Source organism: Pteropus vampyrus, unplaced genomic scaffold (assembly GCF_000151845.1).
Source record: "Pteropus vampyrus isolate Shadow unplaced genomic scaffold, Pvam_2.0 Scaffold218, whole genome shotgun sequence".
In the NCBI taxonomy this organism is placed as follows: Eukaryota; Metazoa; Chordata; class Mammalia; order Chiroptera; family Pteropodidae; genus Pteropus; species Pteropus vampyrus.
In genome coordinates, this window is record NW_011888999.1 from 2,169,377 (window position 1) to 2,195,392 (window position 26,016).

Sequence of the window (26,016 nt, forward strand, 5' to 3'; positions counted from 1 at the left end):
TTTTTTAGTGGAAGGTTCAACTGAGAAAGTGTAGAGGGAAATATGCCAGCAATTTATCTTTTGAGCATTGTGACTTTTTGTTTCTCCTGAGTTACACTGGTTACTTAAATACTGCCCTACCTCTCCACAGGCAAGATTTGTATATTGATTGGGCTGTTTCTCAAATAGTTACTTCTCAAGAGATGTAAAGGCTTTCTTGTTCTCTGTAATCATTGCCTAGACTTGTAATTCCCCAGAACCATTTCTAATTTTTGCAGATTTTGGGTTGTGGCTCTTCCTTAATCAGGTTCAATATATTTTCTTTCAGGGATTCCTTAATATTTTTTTGTCTGTTCATGATGTTCTTGTTTGTTTTTCTAGTACTTTATTGCTTTAAAAGATATCTTTTCTATTATTTTCAAAGATTTACAGTAGAAATGGTGAGGTAGTATGTGTGCTTAGTCTACAGTTTTGATCCAGTCTTCTTGTTTATAATAAAAATGTTTGTGAATATAAATGTCTAACCATTATGCTATACACCTGAAAAAAAGTTTATGGAAAAGTGACAAAATACATAGTGATAAAAATGACATCATTCATACTTGCACAGTGTCTGTTTTGGTTTATTTCTTCTACTTTTTTTGAAAATATTAAAATAAATTTATCTATTATCTGTCTATTTTATATATCGAGCATTTTCTCATGTAATGATGAGCTGTATAATTGGGATTTCACATTCCCAGAACATTTTCTGAGGCCTACTCTTTGGCGACCCTCCTCTGGCCTCTCTACACTTACATGACTGTAACTATTCAACCATTTAGTCTGTTGCTTCGGCATGACTAGAAGGCTGAGTAATGACATGTAGGCTGGAAAAAAGGTCTGTTATCCTTGCTCAGAGTATGTCCCTGTTATATAAGGCAAGGATAGTCATCTCTCTGTGAGAATTAGAGTCAATGTGTTATTTTTTTTCCTGATTATTTTATTGTAAATTAAAAAATTAAATTCTTTTTTTTTTTTCTATTCTCACCTATAGTTCACTTAGCAGCCATGGAGGGCCACCTTCACTGTTTTAAATTCCTACTCAGTAGAATGACCAGTGCAACACAAGCTTTAAAAGCTTTCAATGATAATGGAGAAAACGTACTGGATCTGGCTCAGAGGTTCTTTAAGCAGAACATTTTACAGTTTATCCAGGGGGCTGAGTATGAAAGAAATGATCCAAAAGATCAGGAAAGTAAGTAATAAACCTGAAATGTTTTAGCATTAATATGTAGAATAAGTGGAAAAGGAAAAAAGGAAGTTGTAAGTTAAATGTTACATATCATATGTAACATGTTACATATCATTGTCCATATATTCTTTCAGATTCCTCTTTATTATGAAATATTTTAGGCAGAAATATATATAAATTAATGTAACATAATGAACAATCTTTATACCACTGTATTTAAGAATAAAATATTAGTAGTTCATTCCTTTTTATTGTTGAATAATATTTCACTGTATGGATGTACCATATTTTGTTTATCCTTTCAACTGATGTTCATTTGGATTGTTTCCAATTTGAGGCTATTATTAAAGCTGTTCTGAACATTTACAGACATATGTTTGCATTTATCTTGGTAACTACATAGGACTGGGGTGTATGATAGTTGTATGTTTAACTTTAAGTTGTCAATCTGTTTTACAAAGTAGTTGTATTACTTTACATCCCCATCAGATATGAGAATTCTATTTGCTCCATCAAATTACCAACACTCAATATGATCAGTCTATTTTAGCCATTCTAATGACATGTAGTGTTATATTATTGTGGTTTTAATCTACATTTTCTTGATAAGTAATGATATTGAACATTTTTCATATGGACATTTGTATATCTTCTTTTATAAAGTGTCTGCTCAATTCTTTATCTCATTTTTTGATTGGGTTGTTTGTCAACTAATTATTGAATTTCAACAGTTCTTTGTGTTTTATCAGATATATGTATTGCAGATATTGTCTCCCATTCTGAAGCTTGCTTATTTTCTTAATAGTGTCTTTCAAAGAGCAAAAGTTTCAAGTTTTGATAAAATACAGTTTATCAGTATATTTGTAGGTCATGTTTTTTTGTGTCCTATCTATGAAAATTTGCCTGCCCCAGGGTCAACAAGATATTCTCTTATGTTTTCTAGAAGTTTTACATTTTTAGCTTTTCAATTCATATCTTTGATCTACATCAAATTAAATTTTATATATTGAGTAAAATAAAGTGTTGACTTAATTTTTAAAAAATATATAGCCACTTGTCCTAACATCACATTTTGGGAAAGCCTTCCCTTCCCTACCTATTGAAATGTCTTGGCAGCTTTGTCAAAAAATCAGATCATCTGTATATGTATTTCTGACCTCTGCATTCTGTCTTATATGTCTATTTATTTGCCAATACTACACTGTTTTGATTACTTTAGCTTTATATTGGGACTTAGAACCAAGTCGTGGAAGTCTCCAGCTTTGTTCTTTTTAAAATACGCCTTGGCTATTCTAGGTTGTTTCCTTTCTACATGTAAAAATGAGAATAGCTGCATCTCATAGTTATGAAGAGGGTTAAATGAGGCAGTTCTCAAAAGTGCCTATCATATAATAAGGGCTCAATATATGTAGTTGTTACCATTAAAAACATTTTACCAGTAATATTCCATTGTATATATGTACCACACCTTTTTTATCCAATCATCTATCGAAGGGCACTTCAGTTTCTTCCATGTCTTAACCACTGTGAATAATGCTGCAGTGAACATCGGGGTGCATATATGTTTATAGATAAATGTTTTCAAATTTCAGGGTTAGATATCAAGAAGAATATACTGCCATTTGCGATAACATGGATGGATCTTGAGATTATCATGCTAAGCATAATAAATCAGACATAAAAAGTTGTGAACCATATGATTTCATCCACGAGGGATATAACATTGAAACCAACAGACAAACAAGACAAACAAAAACTCATAGACTCAGACAACAGTTTAGTAGTTACCAGAGGGAAGGTGGGGAGGGGAGAGATCAATAAGGGTAAAGGGATCAAACATATGGTGACGGAAGGGAACTTAACTTTGGATGGTGAACATACAGTGAAGTATACATGTGACATATTATTGATTTGTGCACTTGAAACATATAATTTTCTTAACCAATGTCACCTCAATAAATTTAATTAAAACAAAGATAAAAACAAAAACATTTTATCAGGTATTTACTATGTGCTAAGCACTAGATCAGATACATTCACACATGTATATGTGTATATTTGTGTGTGTATATATGTATATATACACACTTTATCTGCTTCCAGTGTATTTTGCTTCCTTACAGAGAGAGTGGTCTGTGCAAATGTAGGACTTGAGACCAAGTATGTCTTTATGCAAAAGGTTAAAAATGACTATCTCCCTGTGTTTTGTGGTAGCTTGAAGGTAAAAGGGAATATGACTCAGAATAGTTCTGGTATAATACTATTCCTGGGATGTTTGAGATCTGGAAGGGTGGAAGGGCTACCCAATTAATAATAATATTATTTTATGGTTCTCTTTTTATTTTCAATGCATCAACTAGACTAATTCCAATATAACATTGTCATACCTGAGTTAATATTGAAATCTGAAATGTGTGACTGCTTAAGGAATGGAAAAAGAATGAACTCATGTGTTTACTGAAATGCTGAATTTTTTATTCATAGCTTTAGCATTTCCAGGTCATGTGGCTGCCTTTACGGGTGACTTAGAAATGCTTAAAAAGTTAGTAGAAGATGGAGTAATCAATATTAATGAACGTGATAATCATGGATCAACTCCTATGCATAAAGGTGAGTTATGGTTCCTGCTTCATTTTTATTTTTGACACAATTGCTGTTGAGTTGTTTACCTTTTAACATAATTATCCATCAGAAACACATGAAAATGTGTACAGAGTGCTTAATTTTCAACTCAAATGTGATATCCCTTTTATGATGTTAGAAATTCACACTATCCCATTTAAGGGTAATTCCAATAGAAATTCTCTTTTGACATTGTCATGTAGTTAAGGTGTGAAATTCACTGCTAGAGAAGTTTCTTAGGATTAACATATTTTCTTTGGACTGAAAATGACCTATTAATTCATGCTAACATAGAAACCATATCTCTTTAAAAAGGTCTAGCAGAATTTCTTCTTATACTCTGCAAAATAGGTTTTTACTTCTGTGGAAATATCAGTGAACATGCTTCGAACACATTTTCAAGATGTCTGTTGCTTTTCTTTGTGCTCTCCTTCATTCTATGGGGAATTCTAAAATATTAGTCAGGTTTTTTTGTTTTTTAATCAGACTTTGGCAAATTGTCAACTCAGTGTCGGGAGTGTGCACTCTAGAATTTATTCTCGCCAATCTTCCTTTTATTTTTAAAATCAAAAACCAAATCTTTAACCTACTACACTTGAAATTTTTATTTTACTTCATTTGTGTTATTATGTTTCTTCATAATCTGATGGCAGAAAATTCTTATACAAAAGTCTTAGGCTAAAAAGATAGTAGTTATGTTAATATAGTCATATGTTTGAATTGGATTTTGTTTTATGAATAACTTCTGGCAGTCTGTGCGTTAAGCTCTTCACTATGGGATTTGTGAATGAGATGGAGACTTAAAATGAGCATAAAACATTGTATTTTCTTTTTCTTTAAACATGCTGCCTTGAAGCAAAGCCCACATTTCATAACCTAGGTAGAACTGGTTTTTATTCCTAATGTGTATGTGGGGTGTCATTTATGAGAGAGCAAAAGATAGGCTCACTCATAGTGCTTACAATGCTTTTGCAGGGGAATGATAAAGTAAGTTGTATTGACAGATAGTTTTCAGCCTATCTCATTTTGTCACCACTTAAACTGAGATGGAAATGAGGAATCTGGAAGAAGATTCTAAACAGTTCGATGTACAACAATGGAGTGTTGGGGATATAGCCCAACTATATCCCAGGAACTCAGTAATAGAAATTGAACAGAAGAAGTTGCTAAGGGTTAAATTATTGAAGAAATGTTCATGGGAATTCAGAAATAATACCTTATATTTATATCATACTTAACAGGATGCAAAACTAGCATATTTAATCCTTATTGTATTTTAATGAAATGGCAGTATATTCTCCTTATAAATATGAAATTATCTATGTAAAAGATGAAGAAATTGAGGTTCATAGGGATCAGGTTTTTTGACCAAGGATACACAGCTGGTAAAAGCAAAGTTGAGATTACATTTTTTTTTTTTATTCATTCATTCACCAATCAATTCTATAGACATTTATTGAGGGTCTGTATGTGCCAGCCACTTGCTAAGTTCTGTCCTGTCCTCCAGTCTCATTGTTTAGTATACTTAAATTCAGATCTTTTAAGTCTATTAAATTTTTTTCCATAGTTTCACTGAGCCAATATAGATTCAAAAGGATGTGTAGAAGTTAGATGAGCACATAGTTGAGTGATGGGAACTAGATGAGAAGACAGTCATAAGCAGAGTTGTGGAGATGAAAATTAATATTGAGTGTATGTGTTTTGAGGACAAGATTTATAAAGAGGTGATAAACAGTGTAGGTAATCTGTGGGGGGCGCCTGTAAATTTTGAGTTGTAAGGGTCAGAGGAATATGCTGTTCATATAAGATGGCACAAGGTTTTTCTTTTTCTTTCTTTTTTTTTCCACAAGGTTTTTCAGTTATTGTGGGTCCCTATGGCTGAATTATGCTCATATTCTGCTGTGATGTAAGATTGGCCAGGAGCTATACATAATAGCAGATAAGCACTGGATAAGAATTAGAAAAAACCTAGATTATAGTTTCAAATCCATTTGTTACTAGCTGTGCGATATTAAATAAATAACTTCTATGAGCTTCAACTTTTATACCTGTATGTAAAGTTCTCTGTATAGGGATGAGTGTAGTAGATATTGTCTAATGAATGAATAAATGAAATAGGGAAAGTAATATCTGCCCAATGTATTTTTGTTGGTGTTTGCAAGGATTAATACTTATAAAAGTACCGTCCAAAATTTTAAAAAATTGTTACTACTGATAATAATTTTTCTATATTTTCTAGTTATTATTATTATTATATTATTTTTACAGCTGCTGGACAAGGCCATATAGAGTGTTTGCAGTGGATAATTAAAATGGGAGCAGACAGTAATATTACCAACAAAGCAGGGGAGAAACCCAGTGATGTGGCTAAGAGGTATGTCTATTTGCTTTGCTTCTTTCTTTTGCTTTTTAAGTTTTGCATATATTCTCCTATACTCAGAAATGTATGAAGATTTAATGGAATTGTAGAACTCAGACAAATGCTGATGGAATGATAATTTTCAAGCTGAATAGACTTTTGACAATACATCAATTCTTCTCTCTAAAGCACTGATTCTCAACTGAGAGGTAGTATTGTCTTTCTTGGGGATATGGGCATTTGGAAATAAGTGGGAGTTTGTCATAATGACTAGATACCATCACTAATATTTAGTGAAGTCAGGTCCAAAAATTCTTAAATGCTAAATGTTCTACAGTACTTAGAATAGTGGTATACAACATAGAATTATCCCACCCAAATGTCGGTACCTGTCGAAAAGTATTATATGATAAAAAGGAGTAATCAAAAGGAGTCACATGGGTTTTAAAACAAATTATTTATGTTTGAATTAAATATAACACTTATTATCGAACACCTCCAGCTCAGTCCTCAAGGAATATTTAGGTCAGATCTTCAAGGAATATGTAGTCCATCCATTTGTTCATTTAGTGTTTTTTTTTTTTTTTAATTCAACCTCCTGTATACTTCAATTCCAAGTGTGACAATTAACATTAGGATTACAAAGATGAAAAAACATAGCCCTTGCCCTCGAAGGAGCTTACAGTCTTACAGAGAGAGAAATTTGTGACATTATTATTAATTATAATCATTATATCATAATATATGTTATATATAAGGTACAGTAAGGAGAAAAAGTGCCCAAGTCTTCCTATTTGAAAGTTGTGGGGAAAAATATTAATATAAGTCATGGTAAGAGTTATGAAGGAAACTGCCAGAGGACAGAATTTATATAGAAGTCATGGAAAACTTTTTTTTTTATGGAGGAAGCAACATTTATGCTGACATTTGAAGGAGGAAGAGTTGTAAGATAACACTTGTGTGTTTGAGGAACTGCATGTGGTTCAGAACTGCTTTTATCTAAAGTAAGAGTGTGGGCTAAAAGTTGTAAATGGAGCTTGAAGGAAGCAAGGACCTAATCATTCATTAAATTGCCATGCAATTTTTGTTTGTGAGTTCATGTTTCTTAAAATTTTGTCTGTGGGATTTCTTTGAAGCTTTGAAATGTGATTTAGTTGTACCATGTACTAGGAACACGATCAACTCAGGTCTACTTTATTTTTATTTTTTAAAACAGCTTTATCAAGGTATAATTGGCAGACAATAAAGTACACATACGTGGACATTACAACCTAATGAATTCTGACATATGTATACATCTATGAAACCATCATCACAAGCAAGATAGTGAACATATTCATCACCCCCAAAAGTCTCCTTATGCTTGTAATCTCTCTCTCACCCATTGTTCCTCAAGCAAACATTGATCTGCTTTCTGTCACTATAGATTAGTTTGCATTTCTAGAGTTTTAAGTGACTGGAATCAGAGTCTATATTCTTATATATCTCACTTCTTTCACTTATCATAATTATTTTGAGATTCATTCATATGTATTAGTAGTTTATTTCTTTCTTATTACTGAGTAGTATTCCATTGGATGTAGAATTCCATAGTGTTCCATAGTTTGATTATCCACTAACCTGTTGAAGGACATCTTGATTGTATCCATTTTTCGGTGATTATGAATAAAGCTGCTATAGACATTCATACACAGGTTTTTGTGTGAACTTAAGTTTTCAGTTCATTTAGGTAAATACTTAGGAGTAGGATTGCTGAATCATTTGCTAAGAGTATGTTTACCTTTATAAGAAATGGACAAAGTACCCTCTAAAGTGGGTACTTTGCATTCCCACCAGCCGTGTATGAAAGTCTGTTTCTCCCTATCTTACCGGCATTTGAAATTGTCAGGTTTTTCGATTTTAGTAGTTTTAATGTATGTGTAGTGGCATCTCATTATGGCTTTAATTAGCATTTTTCTAATGAAAATGATTTTGATTTTGAGCATCTTTTCATCTACATACTTGCCATTTGTATATTTTCCTTTGGTGAAGTGACTGTTCAGATCTTTTGTCCACTTTTTAGAACTGCTTTTTTTTTTTTTTATTGTTGAGTTTTAAGAGTTCTTTCTGTATTCTGGTTATTAGTTCTTCCACATTTTTGTTTCGCAAAGATTTTCTCCCATTGTGGCTTGTTTTTTCATTTTCTTAATGTCTTTGAAAGCAGAAGTTTCTATCAATTTGTTCTTTTATGAATTATGATTGTTATCATATCTAAGAAATCAGTGATTAAAACAAAGTCACAAAGATTTTCTCCTATGTTTTCTTTTAGATATTGTATGGTGTTAGGTTTTAAATTGAGATCTGTGATCCATTTTATGTTAATTTTTGTATATACTTTGAGGTATGCATCCAAGTTTTTTTTTTAATGTGGATATCCAGTTATTGTAGCACCATTTGTTGAAAAGGTTGTCCTTTCTCCACTGTATTACCTTTGTGCCTTTGTCCAAGACAGTTGTCCATATACATGTGGGCTTATTTCTAGACAATTTTCTCCATTGATCTATTTGTCTACCTTTATACAAATATCACATGGGCAATTGAATACTATGGGTGTATCAGGAGTTATTCATATTTCTGGCCCACATTTCTTTGTCATTCATGCACCAAAATGCTAGGTGTGAATATAGTATTATCGAAATAACTTGGAATCTAGCATAAAGCAAGTGCTAAGTAAATGATAGCTGTTAAATTACAACCCAGTAGTAGAAAGAATTAATTATATTAATCTTACAATTTCCTACACATGTTTATTACCATATCTTTAATGATTTGTAGTATCTGGTGGAAGGTAATGATATATGTGTACATATGCATGTGGTTATGTAAGTATGTGAAAAATAGAATTTGAGGTTTTTGTGTTTAGTGAGTAATTCTCCATGTCCTAAGAGAAAGCATTAAACATTTCAATTAGTGAAACTGGAAAAAATATTCAGATTACATGCAGTCATAACAACAACAGCTCCAAAACAAAGAATATATTATTGGAAGCTTCATAGAGATAAAAGAAAATAGAAAAAGTGGATGGAAAAGTCATTATTTTTCCATTAAATTTCAAAGCCATGCTAAGTGTTTTGGACTGAACAAGAATGAAGATTAAGGGGGCTAGAGCTACAGTTAACCCTAAAACTGGAACCAGAACTAATTCTACAATCTAAATTAGGCCATCAATAAAGGTAGTAAATGCAAGTAACCAGGTTGGATGGTTTGGGGCTTTCTATTAAGTTGAGCAGCTGTGTTTGTAGGCACACACTTTAGATACTGGGTCTCCTCAATAAAAATTATGGAATCAGTCTTTAATATGACTGCTTGTCCTTAGTGTCCAGTAACAGAGTTTCCCATGTAGCTAGATATAGTACATCTAATTGTCACTCATCTTCTCATACAGTTTCGCTCCTTTACTATTGAGTGGGTTGGTGGCATAATATACAGAATGTAATTCCCTAAATTAAATGCAAGCTATAGTTTCAATTTGAAGATTGTGGATCTTGTTAATTGTTGGCTCTTTTCTACAGGTTTGCCCATTTAGCAGCAGTAAAGCTATTAGAGGGGCTACAGAAATATGATATAGATGATGAGAATGAAATCGATGAAAATGACATGAAGTTTTTTATAAGACATGGTGTTGAGGGAAGCACTGATGCCAAGGATGATTTATATCTTAATGAGTCAGATAAAACAGATGCCAGAAGTAAGTGTGCCAACCCTGTTGTGATTTATTCTTTAATAGATACCACAACTAGTTTTTACCACAAATTTAGAAATTATCCTAAAGAGAATTACTAGCTACAAAATAAAATACTTTGATTTTGGAGAGAACCAGAACTAGTACAATTTTTGTACCAGAGATTGTCGAACATACAAAAAAATCATCTCTGTTCCTCAAGGAGGAAAAAGTTATATAAGAGGAAATATTATTTAATTAGATCATAGGAAACAGAGAAAGAGACATCTCAAGGATGGTGTATCACCAAGGAAGTGGTGACAGATAAGGTTGCAGACATAAGCAGGAGCCCAGTCAGATCAATAGGGTATAACAAGGACTTTGTGTTTAGATTTTATTTTTAATAGAAAGCCATTGGTGGGTTCTGAGGTGGGAATATTGTGATCTGATTTATGTTTAAATATAATATCAATCTAGTTGTTGGGTGGAGAGAATAGACTGGGAAATGGGGGAGAACATAGCATTTCAGATGTTATGAATAGGTGGGAGGAGAACATAGTTACTTGCCCATAAAAGGTTAGAGGAAGTTCTTTACGTAATTTAAATTTGCCAAGAAAGCAAGATTAGAATTGTATAAGAGCAGATGCAGAATCTCTGCACAGATTTCCTGGGCTCCTAGAGTCCTTGATGTAGGCCTGCAACTACCAGTGATGCCGGAAATCTCCATTCTTATTTTGCTTCAGCCTTTTTATTCTAAAAGCTTTCATTACCATTCAAGAAGAGCTTACATAAATATCTGTTTATCTCTCTTTAAGGTATAGTTTGTATATCAGGCTTTCTTGGTTCTTCATCCAAACTCAGCATTGGTAAGACCATACTTTATCTGGAGGGTGGCAGAAGAGAAAGCTGAATCAGAATCCAGTTGGCCTTGACTATTTTGCCTCTAAATTGCTGGTCTCGTGGAAAACCCATTTCCCTTCACAAGGCTAAGGCAAAGCAGAGAGATCAGTTAGGGGGCTGAGACCTCAGTTCAGGAGAAAGTTGATAATGGCTTAGACTAGAGTGAGAATGATGGAAATGGTGAGAAATGGTCAGATTTGGGTGTATTTAGAAGCTAGGATTTGCTGGTAGATTTGGATTTGAGGAGCATAATCATAGTTGACCCTTAGATTCTTGGCTTGTGCTGCTAGGTAGTGAGTTTACAAAGACAGTTATTCACTCCAGATAGAATAGCAGAGAAAGCTTTTCAGAATTTGGATTTTTCCTCAAAGGATGGCCAGAATTTAGATAGCAAAAACAGATAAGGAAGGCATTCTTTTCATCCAGCATATATTTTAATATTTACTCTGCACACAGCCCTGGACTAATGGGCTATAGCAGTGCATCAGAAATAGTCTTGCTTTCTGAAATTCAGAAAACATTCTGAACCTGCTCAGTATATTATTAAAAGAAGTGAGTGACATTGTGCTTTATCTATTTTTCTTTCTCTCCCACCACTCAGCATATATTTATTGAGTACCTGTGATGTGTCAGGCACTGTTCTGGGTGCTGGGGTTACATTGGTGAACAGACACATCGTTTCTCTATATTTGGTTGTTTTCTAAACTGCCTGATATTTTTTTAAGTTGTAAAAGTCTTCATCATCTGCTCTTTGATTTCCACAATAGCAATGTTAATGACTTAACCATATTTGCTAATGGGATATCCTAAAATAGTTTTACAGTTTTATAACTAAATCAAAATTTATAACTAAATAAAAAATATTTTTTGTTTTTTTCTTTCATCAAATCACATTATGGATATATATATATATATATGCCAAAGGATTTAATTTTCATAATTGCCAATGAAGGACAGTCTTATTTCATTAAATGGTGTCTTAGTATGCTTGGACAGCCATTACAAAATACCGCTGGAAGTTCCAGATCACTGTCTGGCAGGGTCTTTTTCTGGTGAGGACTCTCTTTTTGGGGTGGAGAAGGCTATCATCTCGTTATGTCCTCATGTAGTGGAGAGAGAGTGAGCACACACTGGTGTCTCTTATAAGGACACCAGTCCCTTTGGACTAGGGCCGCACCCTCATGAGCTTATCTAACCCTAATTACCTTCCAAAGGCCCTACTTCCAAATACTATTACACTATGCTTAGGGCTTCAACTATATGAACTTTGAGGAGACACAAACATTGAGTCCATAACAAATAATTAAACATTAAAATACCCCAAATTAGCGAGAAATGTGGGAGTGTTTCTGTCTCTTAAGAGGATATATGATGATGTTGATGCAAATGAATATCCAGGAGGTAGCAAGACAGTGGCATATCTTAGTGTTATATTTATTATTGAACATACTGGAACCAAGTTAAAGTCTGGTAATTGGTGCCAATTTTACTTTCTCTAGCGTTTCTACTGATAACACAGTTACTGGCATATAACTCTCCTGTCAGAATTTTTATTCTCCAAAATCCTAATAGTAATGATTTACACTTCTATAGTGTTTTACAAAGTTTACATAACACCTCCACATACATCATTCACAGTAAGCCCATGAGGCATATAATATCTCTATTTCTATTTTAAAAAATGCTCATTTAGTATAATACCCTCATTCGATAGTTAAAGAGCCTGAAGTTCAAAAAGCTAAGTTAGTTGCCCAAAGTCATACAGTGACTAGAAGCAAGGCTTTCGGATTTCCCTATATGGTAGGTATCCTTGTCACCACATACATTGCTTCCTGAAAGAATGTTTTCTTGTCACATAACCCTAATTTTACTTCTCATGATATTTGGTCAGAGAGCCATGATTCATATGAATAGATAAGAAGAACTGTTTTAGTGGAGCTCTGTCACGGAAGAAAGGTGAGAAGGTTCTATTTGAACTGAGGCTAACCAAAACAAAGGCAGCTGTAGTAAAGTGAGTAGAGCTTGGGTACTAGATTCAGACATCAGAGCTTTATCATTTTCTGGACAGTATTTTCAGTAATTCTGGCAGGAAGAACTAGTTTTACTCTATTCTCTTAGGAAAATTTCCAACATGGCTAGATTAAAAACAATTTTTAAAAAGAGCTTCCAGAACATTGTTAGGCAGAACCTTACTCTTGAGGGAATGGTGGAAGCCTCTTTTCTGGTGAATGCAACCAAGGGCAGACCTGAAGATGCTGATACCAGGGCATCCCAACAGCCACCTAAATTACCTCACAGTGAGGTTCAGAGTTAATGATTCCTTCAGAATTTTCTGACAGCTTTATTTTAAATAGCTTTATTAAGATATGATTTCATATCATTCAGTTTACCCATTTAAGGTGTACATTTTAATGGTTTTTAGTATATTCACAGATTTATGCAACCATTACCACAATAAATTTAATAACATTTTCATCACCCCAGAAAGAAACCTCACAACCAGTAGTAGTCACTCCCCATTACCATGAGCCTCTTCTCCCTTCCCGCCAAATCCCATCTCTAGGTAACTGCTAATCTACCTTCTGTTTCTATAGAGTTCTCTATTCCAGGCATTTCCTATGGAATGATACCATTTGTAGTCTTTTGTGACTGGCTTTTTTCATTTAGCACAATGTATATAAGATTCATGCACATTGTAACATGGATCAGTACTTCATTTCTTTTTATAGTCAAATAATATTTTTGTGTGGATATACCACATTTTATATATCCGTTCATCAGTTAATGGACATTTGAGTTGTTTCCACATTTTGGCTGTTATGAATAATGCTGCTATGAACATTCATGTACATGTTTTTGTGTGGACGTATGTTTTCATCTCTTTTGGATAAATACGTAGGAGTTGGAATTGCTGGGTCATCTGGTAACTCTATGTTTAACATTCTGAGGAGCTTTCCAATGTGTGCATGATTTTACATTCTCACCAGCAATATATTAGGGTTCCAGTTTCTTTACATCCTTTCCCAATACTTGCTATTGCTTGTCTTATTGATTATAGCTATTTTAGTGAGTGTGAAGTGGTATTTCATAGTCTCGATTGGCTTTTCCCTAATGATTAATGATGTTGAGTATCTTTTCATGTGCTCATTGACCACTTGCATATCTATTTTTGAGAAATGTCTTTTCAAATCCTTTGCCTGTTTTTCAACTGAGTTGTTTATCATCTTATTATTGAGTTGTAAGAGTACTTTTTTTTAGCTATAAGTCCCTTATCAGATATATGACTTGCAGATATTTCTCCTATTCTGTGAGTTGTCCTTTTAACTTTCTCAATGACGTCCTTTGTAGTGTAAAGGTTTTTAATTTTGGTGATATCCAGTTTATCTACTTTTTTATTTTGTTGCTAGTGCTTAGATTACTTTTTGGTGGTTACATTCAGAGTTAACAAGTTAAGAACAGCAGAGAATGAGCAGTTGATTTGTAGAATTTCATTTTGAGATACCTGTGAGGGTTATCATTGTCAGTGAACCACAAAATTTTTAAAGACATTTCAGGAAGGGTCGAGAACATGACTAGAACAGTTTCCTATTGTGGTGTGTTCGATACAAATGCACTCTTTTACTTTTGCCATACTGTGTGGTTCACTAATGCCCAATTGCGGTGCCATATATGAAGTTATGTGCTATTTTCTTGTCCCTATTTAATTTTATTCCAGGGCAAAACTCAAAGGACAGGTTGACCTTTTCTTGGGACACTTGGTTTTGCCAGAGTACCTACATGAGACCGGTTGGTTATCTTGTCATCATAGATTTCTGGAACTGAGCCTTAATTTAGAACATTTTTCAGTGAATTATATTTAGGATCATGGTATCGTAGAACCCTATAACTATTTGAGGTTTGACTCCTGGCTCAACATTCCTGTCACATGTGTCATGCAGCATCCACTCAATCACCTTTAGTGACAAGGCACTTACTGTTGCCCAGGGGGCCCATTTTCATCTTTTGACAGTGTTTTTGTGAGGATTAAAATGTATAAATACTTATTGTGGTGTCTTACACATCATAGGCACTTCACAAATACATGATCGCTCTTGTTTTTTTGAAACATTTCTCCTTTGTTGAGTTAAAAATTTCTCTTCCTGGAACTAATCCCAATTAATCCTAGTTCTTACCCTGATGATACCATAGAACAGCTCTTTCAAAACATGACTTTCAAATAATAAATAATTATTATATAAGCTAAATAGCCACAGTTCTTTTGATCTTCTCTTTTATGAAACTTTTTTTAATCCCCTCTACTTGCTAGTAGTTACAGTGGTTCTCAAACCTGTTTGTCCTTCAGGAGTTTTTTCCTAAGTACTGATACCTGAATTTGTAGGTCTGGTATGGGGCTCAAATATGTACACTTTTAAAAAGGCATCTCAGTTGATTCTCATATATGCAGTTTGAAACATGCAGCTCTAACCCATTGAGAGATAAATCAGAGTGGTGTTAGGGAGTACGGGCTAATTTGTTGACCTGGTCCCATAAAGCAGGATTTCTCAATTTCTCTACTGTTGACATTTTTTGGGCTATATACTTATGTGTTGAAGGAGCTCTCCTGTCCTTTTTAAGATGTTTAGTAGCACCCTGAGCCTGTAGATGCTGATAGCCTGTTCTACACCTACCAAATCACAAGCAAAAATGTATCCAGTTGTTGTCAAATGTCCCTTGGGGAGAAAATCATTCCAGGCTGAGAAGCACTACCACAAAGGATAGAAAAATCATAGGTTTTATAGTTGGAGAATAGCTAAAAGCAACTCTCAACACACTTCTCTCAGTATCCTCTTGCATAGATAGTACAAGTAACTAATCATAAAATTTTGGGACTGGGTTAGTTCTTGTTTATTTTAAATAAATCCAGCATATTTCAGGTTTTCTAATTTTCTGACATGCAGATTATGCATGGTCCTATAATACACCACTAGTCTTAAAACACTGATAGTCTTCTTTAAAACTTCTTGTTCATAGTATTAATAGTCATAACCATCTGATATATCCTCCAATAGCAGGAAAAATTGCTTTATTTAGGTTTTCTGTTGCTTGTTCATCTTAATATTCTGTTACTGATATTTATCCTTCAATGTTTATACCACTCTCCTTGCACCCCCTTCCCCAAACCACATAGACACTGGCTCTAGAGGAAGAATGTGCTCCAGGACCAGCATCCTGTGAGTACATGAGCTGTTACCTATCTAAATTGCATTCCTATTCAACTCTGTCTTACAGTGAGAGCTTATAAGAAAATTGTAGAATTGAGACACCTTCTGGAAATTGCTGAGAGCAACTATAAACAGTTGGGAGGGATAACAGAAGAAGATCTAAAGCAGAAGAAAGAACAGCTCGAGTCTGAAAAGTAATGTCCTCAAAACTTAAATGGTTTGTTTTTAGTTATCTCTCTCAATTCCACTTGAGAGCTTGTCAACCAACAACTTGTTTTATCTCCATCAAAAGGTATAAGATTCCGTCCTTTTTTCCTCTTAAGCCCCCATTATGGAGGTGTTAAGATTTCTTTTTATTGTGGTGAAATACACATAACATAACATAAAATGTATTATCTTAATCATTTTTAAGTGTACAATTCAGTGGTGTTAAGTACATTCACATTTTTGCACAACTGTTCTCTAGAACTCTTTTCTTCCTGGAACTCCATAAAGAGGTTTTTTTGTTTTGGGGGTTTTTTTTGTTTGTTTGTTTGTTTGTTTTTTGAGAACACAGCTACTTTGAGCTTTTCAACCAAAACACAGTCTCTAACCATCTCTATAAAATCGTACTATTTACTTACGAATCTGAGACCCATGCTCTCATGTCTAGAGGTAGTGAGCAGTTGCATTCTTTACTTCCTGCACCCTAAATTGGCTCTCTGCACATTTGGTGCCTCTCTAATTAATGGCTGCTGGAATAGAGGATGCCTAGTGCTTATTTCCTCCCGTGCTTCTCTGCTTGTCCATCTGCTTTTTAGAGTGGACGCTGTACAAAGGGAGACAGGAGAGGAGACTTTTATTTTAATCAGAACTTGGATCTGTAAAGAGCAGCACATATGGATTCTCCTCCTTTCCTGCCCTCTCTTGTGGTTGGGTCTCTTTCCCTCATATTCTTAGAACCTCCTGTTTCTTTTTCTTCCACCATCTTTTGAATCTAGACTCAGTAAGAGGTCTGGTAAATATATGCAGAGTAACATCTATATCTTTGATAAGGATTAATATGTTATCTTTCTTTGGGTACTTGGGAATTCGAGCAGAAGACAAAGCTCTGAGCCAAAATACTCTCTTTTAGTGGAATTTTAGATATTGAGAAGCTGTGGCAGACCAAAAAAAGATATATATTTTTAAAATCAGGGGCCTTCTTGGTGTCTCACAAATCACATCATATAGCTAGCTGTCCATTTTTTCTAAAAGGATTACAGTGTTTTGAGATTTAGAATATTTTTTGTATTGCCTTTTGCCTAAAGCCTAGCTGAAAGTTTTTAGATTCTCTTGTAGTCACCTAGCTGAAAGTTTTTAGATTCCCTTGGAGTCTCCTAGCTGAAAGTTTTTAGATTCCTTTGTAGTCTAGAAAAGTGGAGCAATTCTTTTCTAGATAATGAGTTTAAATTTTGATTTCCTTTGCTTCTCTTTTAAGGCAGATTGCTATATTTTTGTTATAGCTACTTGTATTACTTCTCAATACTACCATGCGCCAGGCACTAGATAAGCCTCTTGTATACCTTATCTCATGTAATCTTCACAGCTCCAAGAGCACATTGCACAGATTAGGAAACCAAGACTTAATATAGAGCTTAAGTTACTTGAATATCCAAACCTATTATCTAAGATCATTATGATTTTAATAGTTTTTAATGGAACTTTTACTCTAAAGTTCACATTTCAGTGTGAAATGTTTACACTATCGATGTGATTTTGAAGAGATTTTTTAAGAAGATTGCCTTAGCTCTTGTGCCAGAATATAGTTTCATATCTGCTGAGACTGCAGTGTTTCTTCTGACTAAGCTTTAATTCTTCTCTAGCATTTGTTCTACACTTTGTGTAGAATGCAACTTAAAACATTTATTCTTTGGATAAAAACTCCTGATCTTAGATCTCATTATAAAGAAAAACTAGATAAGTGCTGGTTTGAGAGATGCCCTTTTGTTTTTGTTTTTGTTTTTGTTTTTATCCGTTAGCTCAAACTCTCACAACAGTAAAACATAGTTGTATTACTCTGTCCTGGGGATGATTTTCTCTTCTTATTTGCTTAATTCTAAGCATCCACAGTTGATATTCTTCTTCCCTGTCCCCAGTCTTAATCCCTCTCACTTCTGTACCAGAGCAACTACTATGTTCTCTGAGATTTCCTTTCTTGGCACCTGACATCCAACTCAGCATGCCTTGGGAATTCTCTTCCCCTCACCATCAAACAATAAGGCAGGAAAAAAACCCTGGTTCAAATCACATTATCTCTTGCCTGGATTTATCTTAACATCTCCCTAATATGTCTCCCAGCTTCCTGTCCCTGCTCCCTGATTCTCTGCCCCCATACCTTGCAGTCTGTTCTCAACACAGTATCCAGAGTAATCATTTTAAAACCTAAGTCAGATAAATTTCACATACTGTTGACTGAAATAAGAAAGGTACACAAAAATATAAAATATTCAGTTTCGTTTATAAGCATAGGCAAAACTAATCTAACATGATAGGTATTTAGAACTGTGGTTGCCTGTGGAAGTGAAGGTTGCCCGGGAAGAGCATGAGGGAACTTTCTGAGGTGATGGAAGTATTCTATATCTCAGTAGTGGTGGAATACAAGGGTTTGCACGTTTATCAAAACTCTTGAATTTTTCACTTGATATTTATGTATTTCACTCAAGGTAAATTTTACATCATTAAAAAAAAAGCAAAACAAAACAAGTCTAAGTCAGATCATGCCATTTCTCTGCTCAGACTCTCTAATGGTTTTCTACTTCACTCAGTAAAAGCCTAGGTCCTTGCTCTGACTTACAAGGCTCTGCTTTTTCTGGATCCCTTTTACCTCTCTGACTTATAACTCTCTCTTGTATACATGAAAGTACTCCAGTCACACTGGCCTCCAGTTTTCTTCCAATTCACCAGGGATACTTCTGCTTTGGGGCCTTTGCATTTTCTGTTCTCTCTGTGTGGAATGCTCTTCCCCTGGATGTCTATTTAATTATCTTTTTTTTTCCTTTAGGACTTTGCTCAGAAACCCCCTTCTCAATAAGGCCTTCCCTGGTCACTGTGTATAAAGTTTAAACCCCTCTTTGACAACATTTTATATTATTCTTTCTTGCTTTATTTTTTTCTCCCTAAGCATTGATCACCTTCCAACATAGCCATATTTACTTTATTTTCTTTACTGTTTGTCTTCCTCCACTGCTAAGGTAAGCCCCATGAGGGCAGACTTGGCCTGTTTTGTTCCCTGTGTATCCCCAAGGTCTAGAATAGTGCTAGTTCATAATAGACTCTCAATACATATTTGTCAAATAATTATTTTTTTATTTGTCTTAAATACAATGCATGAATACTTTTTACTATTACCAAAAATAATATTTAGTTCACGTTGGAGCTTGACTGAAAACAAAATTTCTTTTGACAGGACTATCCAAGAGTTGCAAAGCCAGCTGGAATATGAACGACTACGTAGAGAAAAATTAGAATGTCAGCTGGATGAGTGTCGAGCCGAGGTGGATCAACTCAGGGAGACCCTGGAAAATATTCAGGTCCCCAACTTTGTGGCTGTGGTTGGTGTCCTTAACACATTTATCTTTCTCAAGAAGTAATATACAAGAGTAGATAAGAGTATAAGTTTTGGGCTAGGGCTGTTTGGATTTGAATTCTGGCTATAACCCTTTTTGGTTTGAACAAGTCATTTAATCTCTCTATGCCTTAGTTGTAAACTCGAGATAATTTATACTCCCTAGAGTGTTGTAAGGATTAAACGAATATATATACATTTTCATGTATGTATATGTGTGTATGTGTATATATAACTACATGAAAATATAACTATATAAAACTTTATGTATATATATACACATACATATATATCTACTATATATTGGTTAGAAGAGCAGCCTGGTTCATAAATGTGCAGTAGTTATTGTTATTATTATACCACATAAGGAGAAAATATTTTTTAAGCAAAGTGATAAGAATTTTAAGATAGAGAGTATATATATTTTAACATTCTAAATAGCCAAAATAAAGTGCTTTGAATGGAATCCATATAAGAAAGCTTCAGCTCCTCAAAAGAGCATTTTTAAGAATAGAAAGGAACCAGTGCAGAAGTTGTCATAACATCTTTTGTTCAGATTACAGAGTAGTAAAAACTAACATTTGTAACATTTAACAAAGTTCTTTCACTTGATATTTATCATGTTATCATAGTCGTTTGATCTGCCTTCATTTAACATCTGAGGAAACCGAGGCTCAGAGAGGTTAAGTGACTTGTCTAAATTCACACAACTAGTAATGGTGGGATCAGTATTCAATCTCTAATTTTTGACTCTATAACCTTAATTCTTTCATAATTCCAAGATGGAATTATGAACTTGGAATTCAGAATATAGCTCTGGAATATAGAAAAATGCTTAGAATGATAAAGAAAAAGGACAAATATGTAGAAGGAAGCTAAAAAGAAACTGTTATGAGAAACAGATACAAAGAACAAGTACAGAAAATCAGGCAGAGTATAGAAAATAGAGTGAAAGCGACAGCAAGAAACCCCAGTGGTACTTGTATATCAGGCCATCTAGTCTCAGAATAGAACAGGGAGAAAGTACACTGGGGAATGACCCTCATTCTCTTCTGAAGACAGTCATGATGTGCCCCTTGTGGACAACTCATGTGACAAAGCGTAGGGATTCAGGTGCATTTCATATTTCCTGCCCATAGGGAAATGTTTTCTTTCGTTATCGTGGGTGAATTCTGTACCAGACCTGTATCACCTCACATCTAATCTATAATGCAAACTTGCTGGTTCTTTTTTATTTTGTATAAACTAATCATTAGTCTTTTTAATAACCACCTCTATAGTAATAAAATAATATGTGCTTGTTATAAAATACTAAAAGCAGGGCAGACATTCCTCTCCATACTGAGTTCCATTCTCCAGAGGAAGCTCATGTGAATGATTTGGTATGTCTCATAGCAGACGATATTCTATTCATCTACAAACACATATGTGTATTTCTCTTCATATGCAAATTCAGACACTCTCTGGATTTTGGTGTGTCACCAGGGCTTAATTTTCCAAGGGATATAATTATATATAATCCATTTTCTTCATTTTGCAGGGTTCATCTTATACCACCCTTAACCCGTGGGGACACTTGAGTATAGAAGGGCCAGCCTGTGCAGCCATGTCGTGTTGGCTACAGGACTAGAGGACACAGACTTTCATAAACTACCACTTGTATTCCAAATGTTCCCCTTCCACCTAGTGACAGGAACTTAATGTCTATCTCCAGCTCTTTAGACCTTTTGGAGATCACCAAAGCTGCCCTCCTTTTTAGTCATTCCAAATTGTCTACTTAGAAAATTTTAGTATTTTTTAGCTATTTAAAATATTCTTTTCTTGCCCAGAAGCATCTGTTCCCAGGGTGGGGTTTGATTTCATACTCCACAGCACATTCTCCGCAAAACCTCACTCTCTAACAACAAATGTAGGCTTTCAGGAGAGCCGACACAAGGTCCCTATACTCCAGGCCCAGTGTTTTTTGAAGTCTTGCTTTAGGTTATCTAATTTTCGTAAATGAGCAAATGTCAATGACTTCTTATGGTAACTGCAATACAATGCTGCTTATTTTCTCTTCTGTAAAAACTTCTTAATCTCAATTTCCTCATCTTTAAAATGAGGTTAACATCTACCTTATGGCAAGGTATTGATGTTAAAGGAAATACTGTGTGGAAATCCTGAGGTATTTTCTATCTAGTGGTATTCATAGTATTTTATTCTCCCCTCATATTCTTTTCTCTTTTTTCTTTTCATTTTCTATATTTTAGTTGAATACACATAATAGACAAATAAATGTGTAGAGCCCTATGCATTTGAGAGTAGGAGGAGTTAGTTTATTTTGGAATCTAAATATATAAAGTTTAAGTAAAATTAACTTTTTATTCAGTGCTTATTTATATAGATTCTTCAAGAAGTTTTGACTAAATCTTTTTCCTACCATCTCCTGGTCAGGACCTATAATGATTACAACTGTACCTTTAAGATGTTTTCCCCTGTAAAACAATCTTTAATAGTATAATTTTTACCTAGAAAAAGAAATTTTTTTGATAGTTTCTTAAGGTAGTTCGCATATATTATGCACTCAGTTTTTTTTTGTAACAACAACGATAATAACTGAATTTGATAATAATGTTTTATATTGCTTTCTCACATATTATCTCATTTTAGCTTGCATTAAACCTCACCAGCCTTATTTTTTTCCTATTCTCTTACATGTAACCTCTTTTCTGAACTTGCCCCACCACCAAACCTTTGTTCATTTTGTCCACATACCTTGAAGGCTGTCCACTTTGCCTCTCAAAATCCTCTAGGAACCATCTCGTTTGTCAATCCTAATCCCTAATTCCTCTGACCTAATCTCTTTGACTAAATATAATCTCTTCTTCTTTCACCAAGCACTTTGTATTATTCTGATGACACTTCATCATTAGTTTTATAGTTAGGTGCTTACTTTACCCACAGTACCAAAATTCAAGTTCCATGAGATCATCTAACTAATAACTAATAACATCATCATCACCATCAATAGTAAGTTACTGAGTACTTGTTATAAGTTGGGCTCAGTGCCAGAAACTTTATATATCCAGCAGATCTCCAAAACTAGTATCATTCGGAAAGTCATTGGTCCAATGCATTGGACCATGCTTGCTAATCAAGAATGGCCAACCTGGAACTGGTAATATTCCATGATTACTTTCATGTTTAACTTACCCTGGTTTTCTGTCTACAAGGATATGGAACTGGATTGGGCTTTAATTTGATCTCCTCTGGGCTTTTCTCTGTCCTTTGATATTCTAGCCTATAAACCTATAATGATCCTTGGAATAATTTGAGGGCTTAAGTGAGCTTATCCAAGCTGAGCTTTTAGTCTAGAGAAGTTCCAGATGTTTGTTCTCGCACTCGCTCTCGCTCTCACTCTCTCCTCTCTTTCATTATACTCTTTTGACATTCTTGTTAAGAAGAGTCTGTTCTTGTAATCAGAAAGATGGGATTTATTTTCTTTTAGGTTTATATACTTCCCAGAACTTCTCAGATTGTATTGAAATTTTTTTTAAAAAAGAATTCTATATACTCAAGCAATAATTTGGAGATATATAACCTGTGTCAATACTTTCATGTATAGTATTATTAATCACTTCATCAAACCTCTAAATTCTTTCAGAACAAAAAATACTATTTTTTATTTAAAATATATACATTTTCACACAGGGATTGTTTAATTTTGTCATAATATTAGACTGCATTTACCCTTAGAATTGCTTTTGATGCCTAGGCATCATGATTTATATATTCAGTATCTCAATCTTATAGTTCTTTTTTATTGTATTTAGGAGAAAACATGTATTAAGGAGAAATTTGTTTCTAGGTATAATTTGCAATAAGGAAATGAGTAACTTTGGTGAAGAATATTCACTAAATGCAGGTACTTCAGAAATTTGAAAGTTTGTAAATTTCAACGAACACTTACTGGAGGCCTGTTGAGTGCTAATAAGCACATATTTTTTTGAAGAAGTTATATAGTAAGGCTTGGTTTCACAGAACAAGTTATGTATTTGGTGTTAGTAGAGGCTTTGGTATTTAATCATCTTCAGAGTATTTGGAGTTTTTAAAAGCTCTTTTGGCAGTAGCATATATGAAAGGTAGATAAAGGAAAATAACTATTGCTGTTTCTAGAAAATTAGCTACCTCTGACAAATAGCTACCTCTCTTTCCTTACATTTTCTGTGTTCTTTCTCTAATTTCATATTGTTGGATGATCCTGCCCTATCTCAGTGTTTTTTTTTTTTTTTTCATGGACATCTTTACATCTCCATCCCCTAATGATCTTGACAACCTCCTGAAACTTGGGGGTGGGGGTGTTGAAATGAGCATTTGCTTTTGTATTTACTATCTACCACAGACTCCTCAGTAGAAACCATATCTTACTCCTTTTGTATACTATAGTGTAGTGTATACAGGACAGTTGTAGGAACTGAATATTTGAGCATATTTTTGTTGTTGTTTGCTTTTGCTAGAAGACAGGATAGAGGAATGGTTATAACATGAACTTTGGTGTCAGATAAAATTTAGATTTGAATCCTGCCTTTGGGTAAGTTGCTTAACCTCTTAGACTTCTTTAAAATGTTGGTAATACTACCTGCTTTACCTTGTTAAATTTGTAAAGTATGAAATACAGTGGTACCATATGCCAAGTCTCAAGGAAAGGTTTGTTGTTATTGGTCTTTCGACCAGTTGGTATGCTTTTTCAAGGGCAGAGACCATCTGTATTACCCTGTGCTACCAGATTCTCCATCTAGTCCTCTCTCATGTTTGCAGCTGAGAGGTGGGCAGAGAACAGACATGTGGTTCTAGTTTTTTCAGGTGGTGTTGGGATAATGGCAGCTTACTTCCATGTTTGTACACTACCATTCAAGTTAAGCTGACTGACCTCATTAGTGAAGGTGCAGGCAGGAACACCCTGGGAAATAGTAACTCCAGCCATGAGCTCTACCCATGGATATATGCCTTGTGCCATTCTTGGAGCCTCCGCGTTCATATGTGTCTTGCTCAACTGGGTGCAGAGCATTTTTCACTGGAAGCATTATTCAAAGATGATTAACATCCAGTGAACATCCACTGAGCTTCTATCCTTCTCTTCCTTCTTCCCTTAGCATTTATTAAGTGAATCTTCTGTGTCAGGTAGTGGGAATACCATGATGGATAAGAAATACTCAGAAACAGTGGATGGGAGGGCAAAGTGGAAAATGAGATAAGAACAGTAGAGGAATGAATGTTGTGTGAACACAAAGGAGGAAATGGAGGAGCCAGGATATATGAGTTCTAGTACTATGGGGCTTGCACAGAATCCAAAAGATGACATGCTAACACTTTCTTCATTTTAGTTAGCAATATATTATGAAATGTTAATCTAAGAAAGAAGCAGAAATAATAAGGTGTTAGAGATAGTACTGGATGGTTTCTCAAGGTGCCTCTCGGTCTTGTAAATCAGTACAATATGAGGCTCTGGTACTCAGTTTTAAGAATTTATTTATGCAAAATCCTAAAAGAAATTTAATCTGGAAGTGAAAATATTAGTAATGTTAAATTTTTTCTTTTGGAACAGATAATGTAGAAAGATGAAAATGTGTCTAGAATGGAAATCTTATCTGGCTGTCTTCCTTTGTAGGAAGATGACTATTCTTGTGAGTCAAGCAAAGAGAAGAGGGAAGTGAAGAAAAAAGTGTCTTCTGGGGGAGTTTTTGTGAGAAGGTACTAATCACTGAAATAATTCTAAATAAACTTGCTTGATTTTTCTTTTTTCTTTTAAAAATTGATGTAAATGTTTATTAAACTCCTCTCAATATTACTCTGATATGCTATTACTCCAATTCTGAAATACATTACATAATATCAAAGAGATCATTAAAACTATAGGGATTCAATTATACTTACTCCCTCTCCCAATATACTCTTTTATGTATTTATGTTGGCAAATCAAGATTCTATACTTATGAATATTAATTTTGAAAATATTCACATAAGCTTTAAAATATAATATAGTACAGTCTAATAATAAAAAGAAATCCAGTTCTAGATATTAAAAATTATTCTAAATATTAAAAATTATTAAAAATTCTCTTCTAGCTTCATAATAAAATTGTATGTTTCTTTACTTTCTAGACTTTGCTACTAGTGTAGATATGTTTTCTTTTTCTTAATTTTTCAAAAAACTTTACTTTTAAAAAGCATCTGGACTTGGGAGAAAATGGAACATAAGACCAGTAAGTTTTAGAAAAGGACAACTTTACAGTAACAACGAAATATCTCACTGAGGAAAGTTTTACAAAAAATGAAAGTCATTGCTTGTAAAAGGAAAAAAATTAATGTGTGCTTGTTAAGAATACCCATTTAGATAATCTGCTATAGAATTCAACCATTGTTCTGTCTCGCAAGCTCTATAAGAAAAGAATATAG

General features: G+C 34.1%; 1 protein-coding gene across 3 annotated transcripts in view; it reads left to right on the forward strand.

The window, feature by feature from the left end:
- The window catches only part of ANKRD42 (ankyrin repeat domain 42), a 41,764-nt gene extending 16,388 nt beyond the window's left edge, over window positions 1-25,376 (forward strand). For all 3 annotated transcript variants that reach the window (XM_011373134.2, XM_023538333.1, XM_023538334.1), the window contains 6 exons: window positions 3,698-3,823; window positions 6,104-6,209; window positions 9,746-9,921; window positions 16,063-16,189; window positions 19,423-19,567; window positions 25,229-25,376. In XM_011373134.2, the coding sequence (XP_011371436.1) occupies window positions 3,698-3,823; window positions 6,104-6,209; window positions 9,746-9,921; window positions 16,063-16,189; window positions 19,423-19,567; window positions 25,229-25,318 (770 nt within the window). In that variant the 3' untranslated portion in view covers window positions 25,319-25,376. The remainder of the gene's footprint in view (window positions 1-3,697; window positions 3,824-6,103; window positions 6,210-9,745; window positions 9,922-16,062; window positions 16,190-19,422; window positions 19,568-25,228) is intronic.
- The last annotated feature ends 640 nt before the right edge of the window (window positions 25,377-26,016 follow it).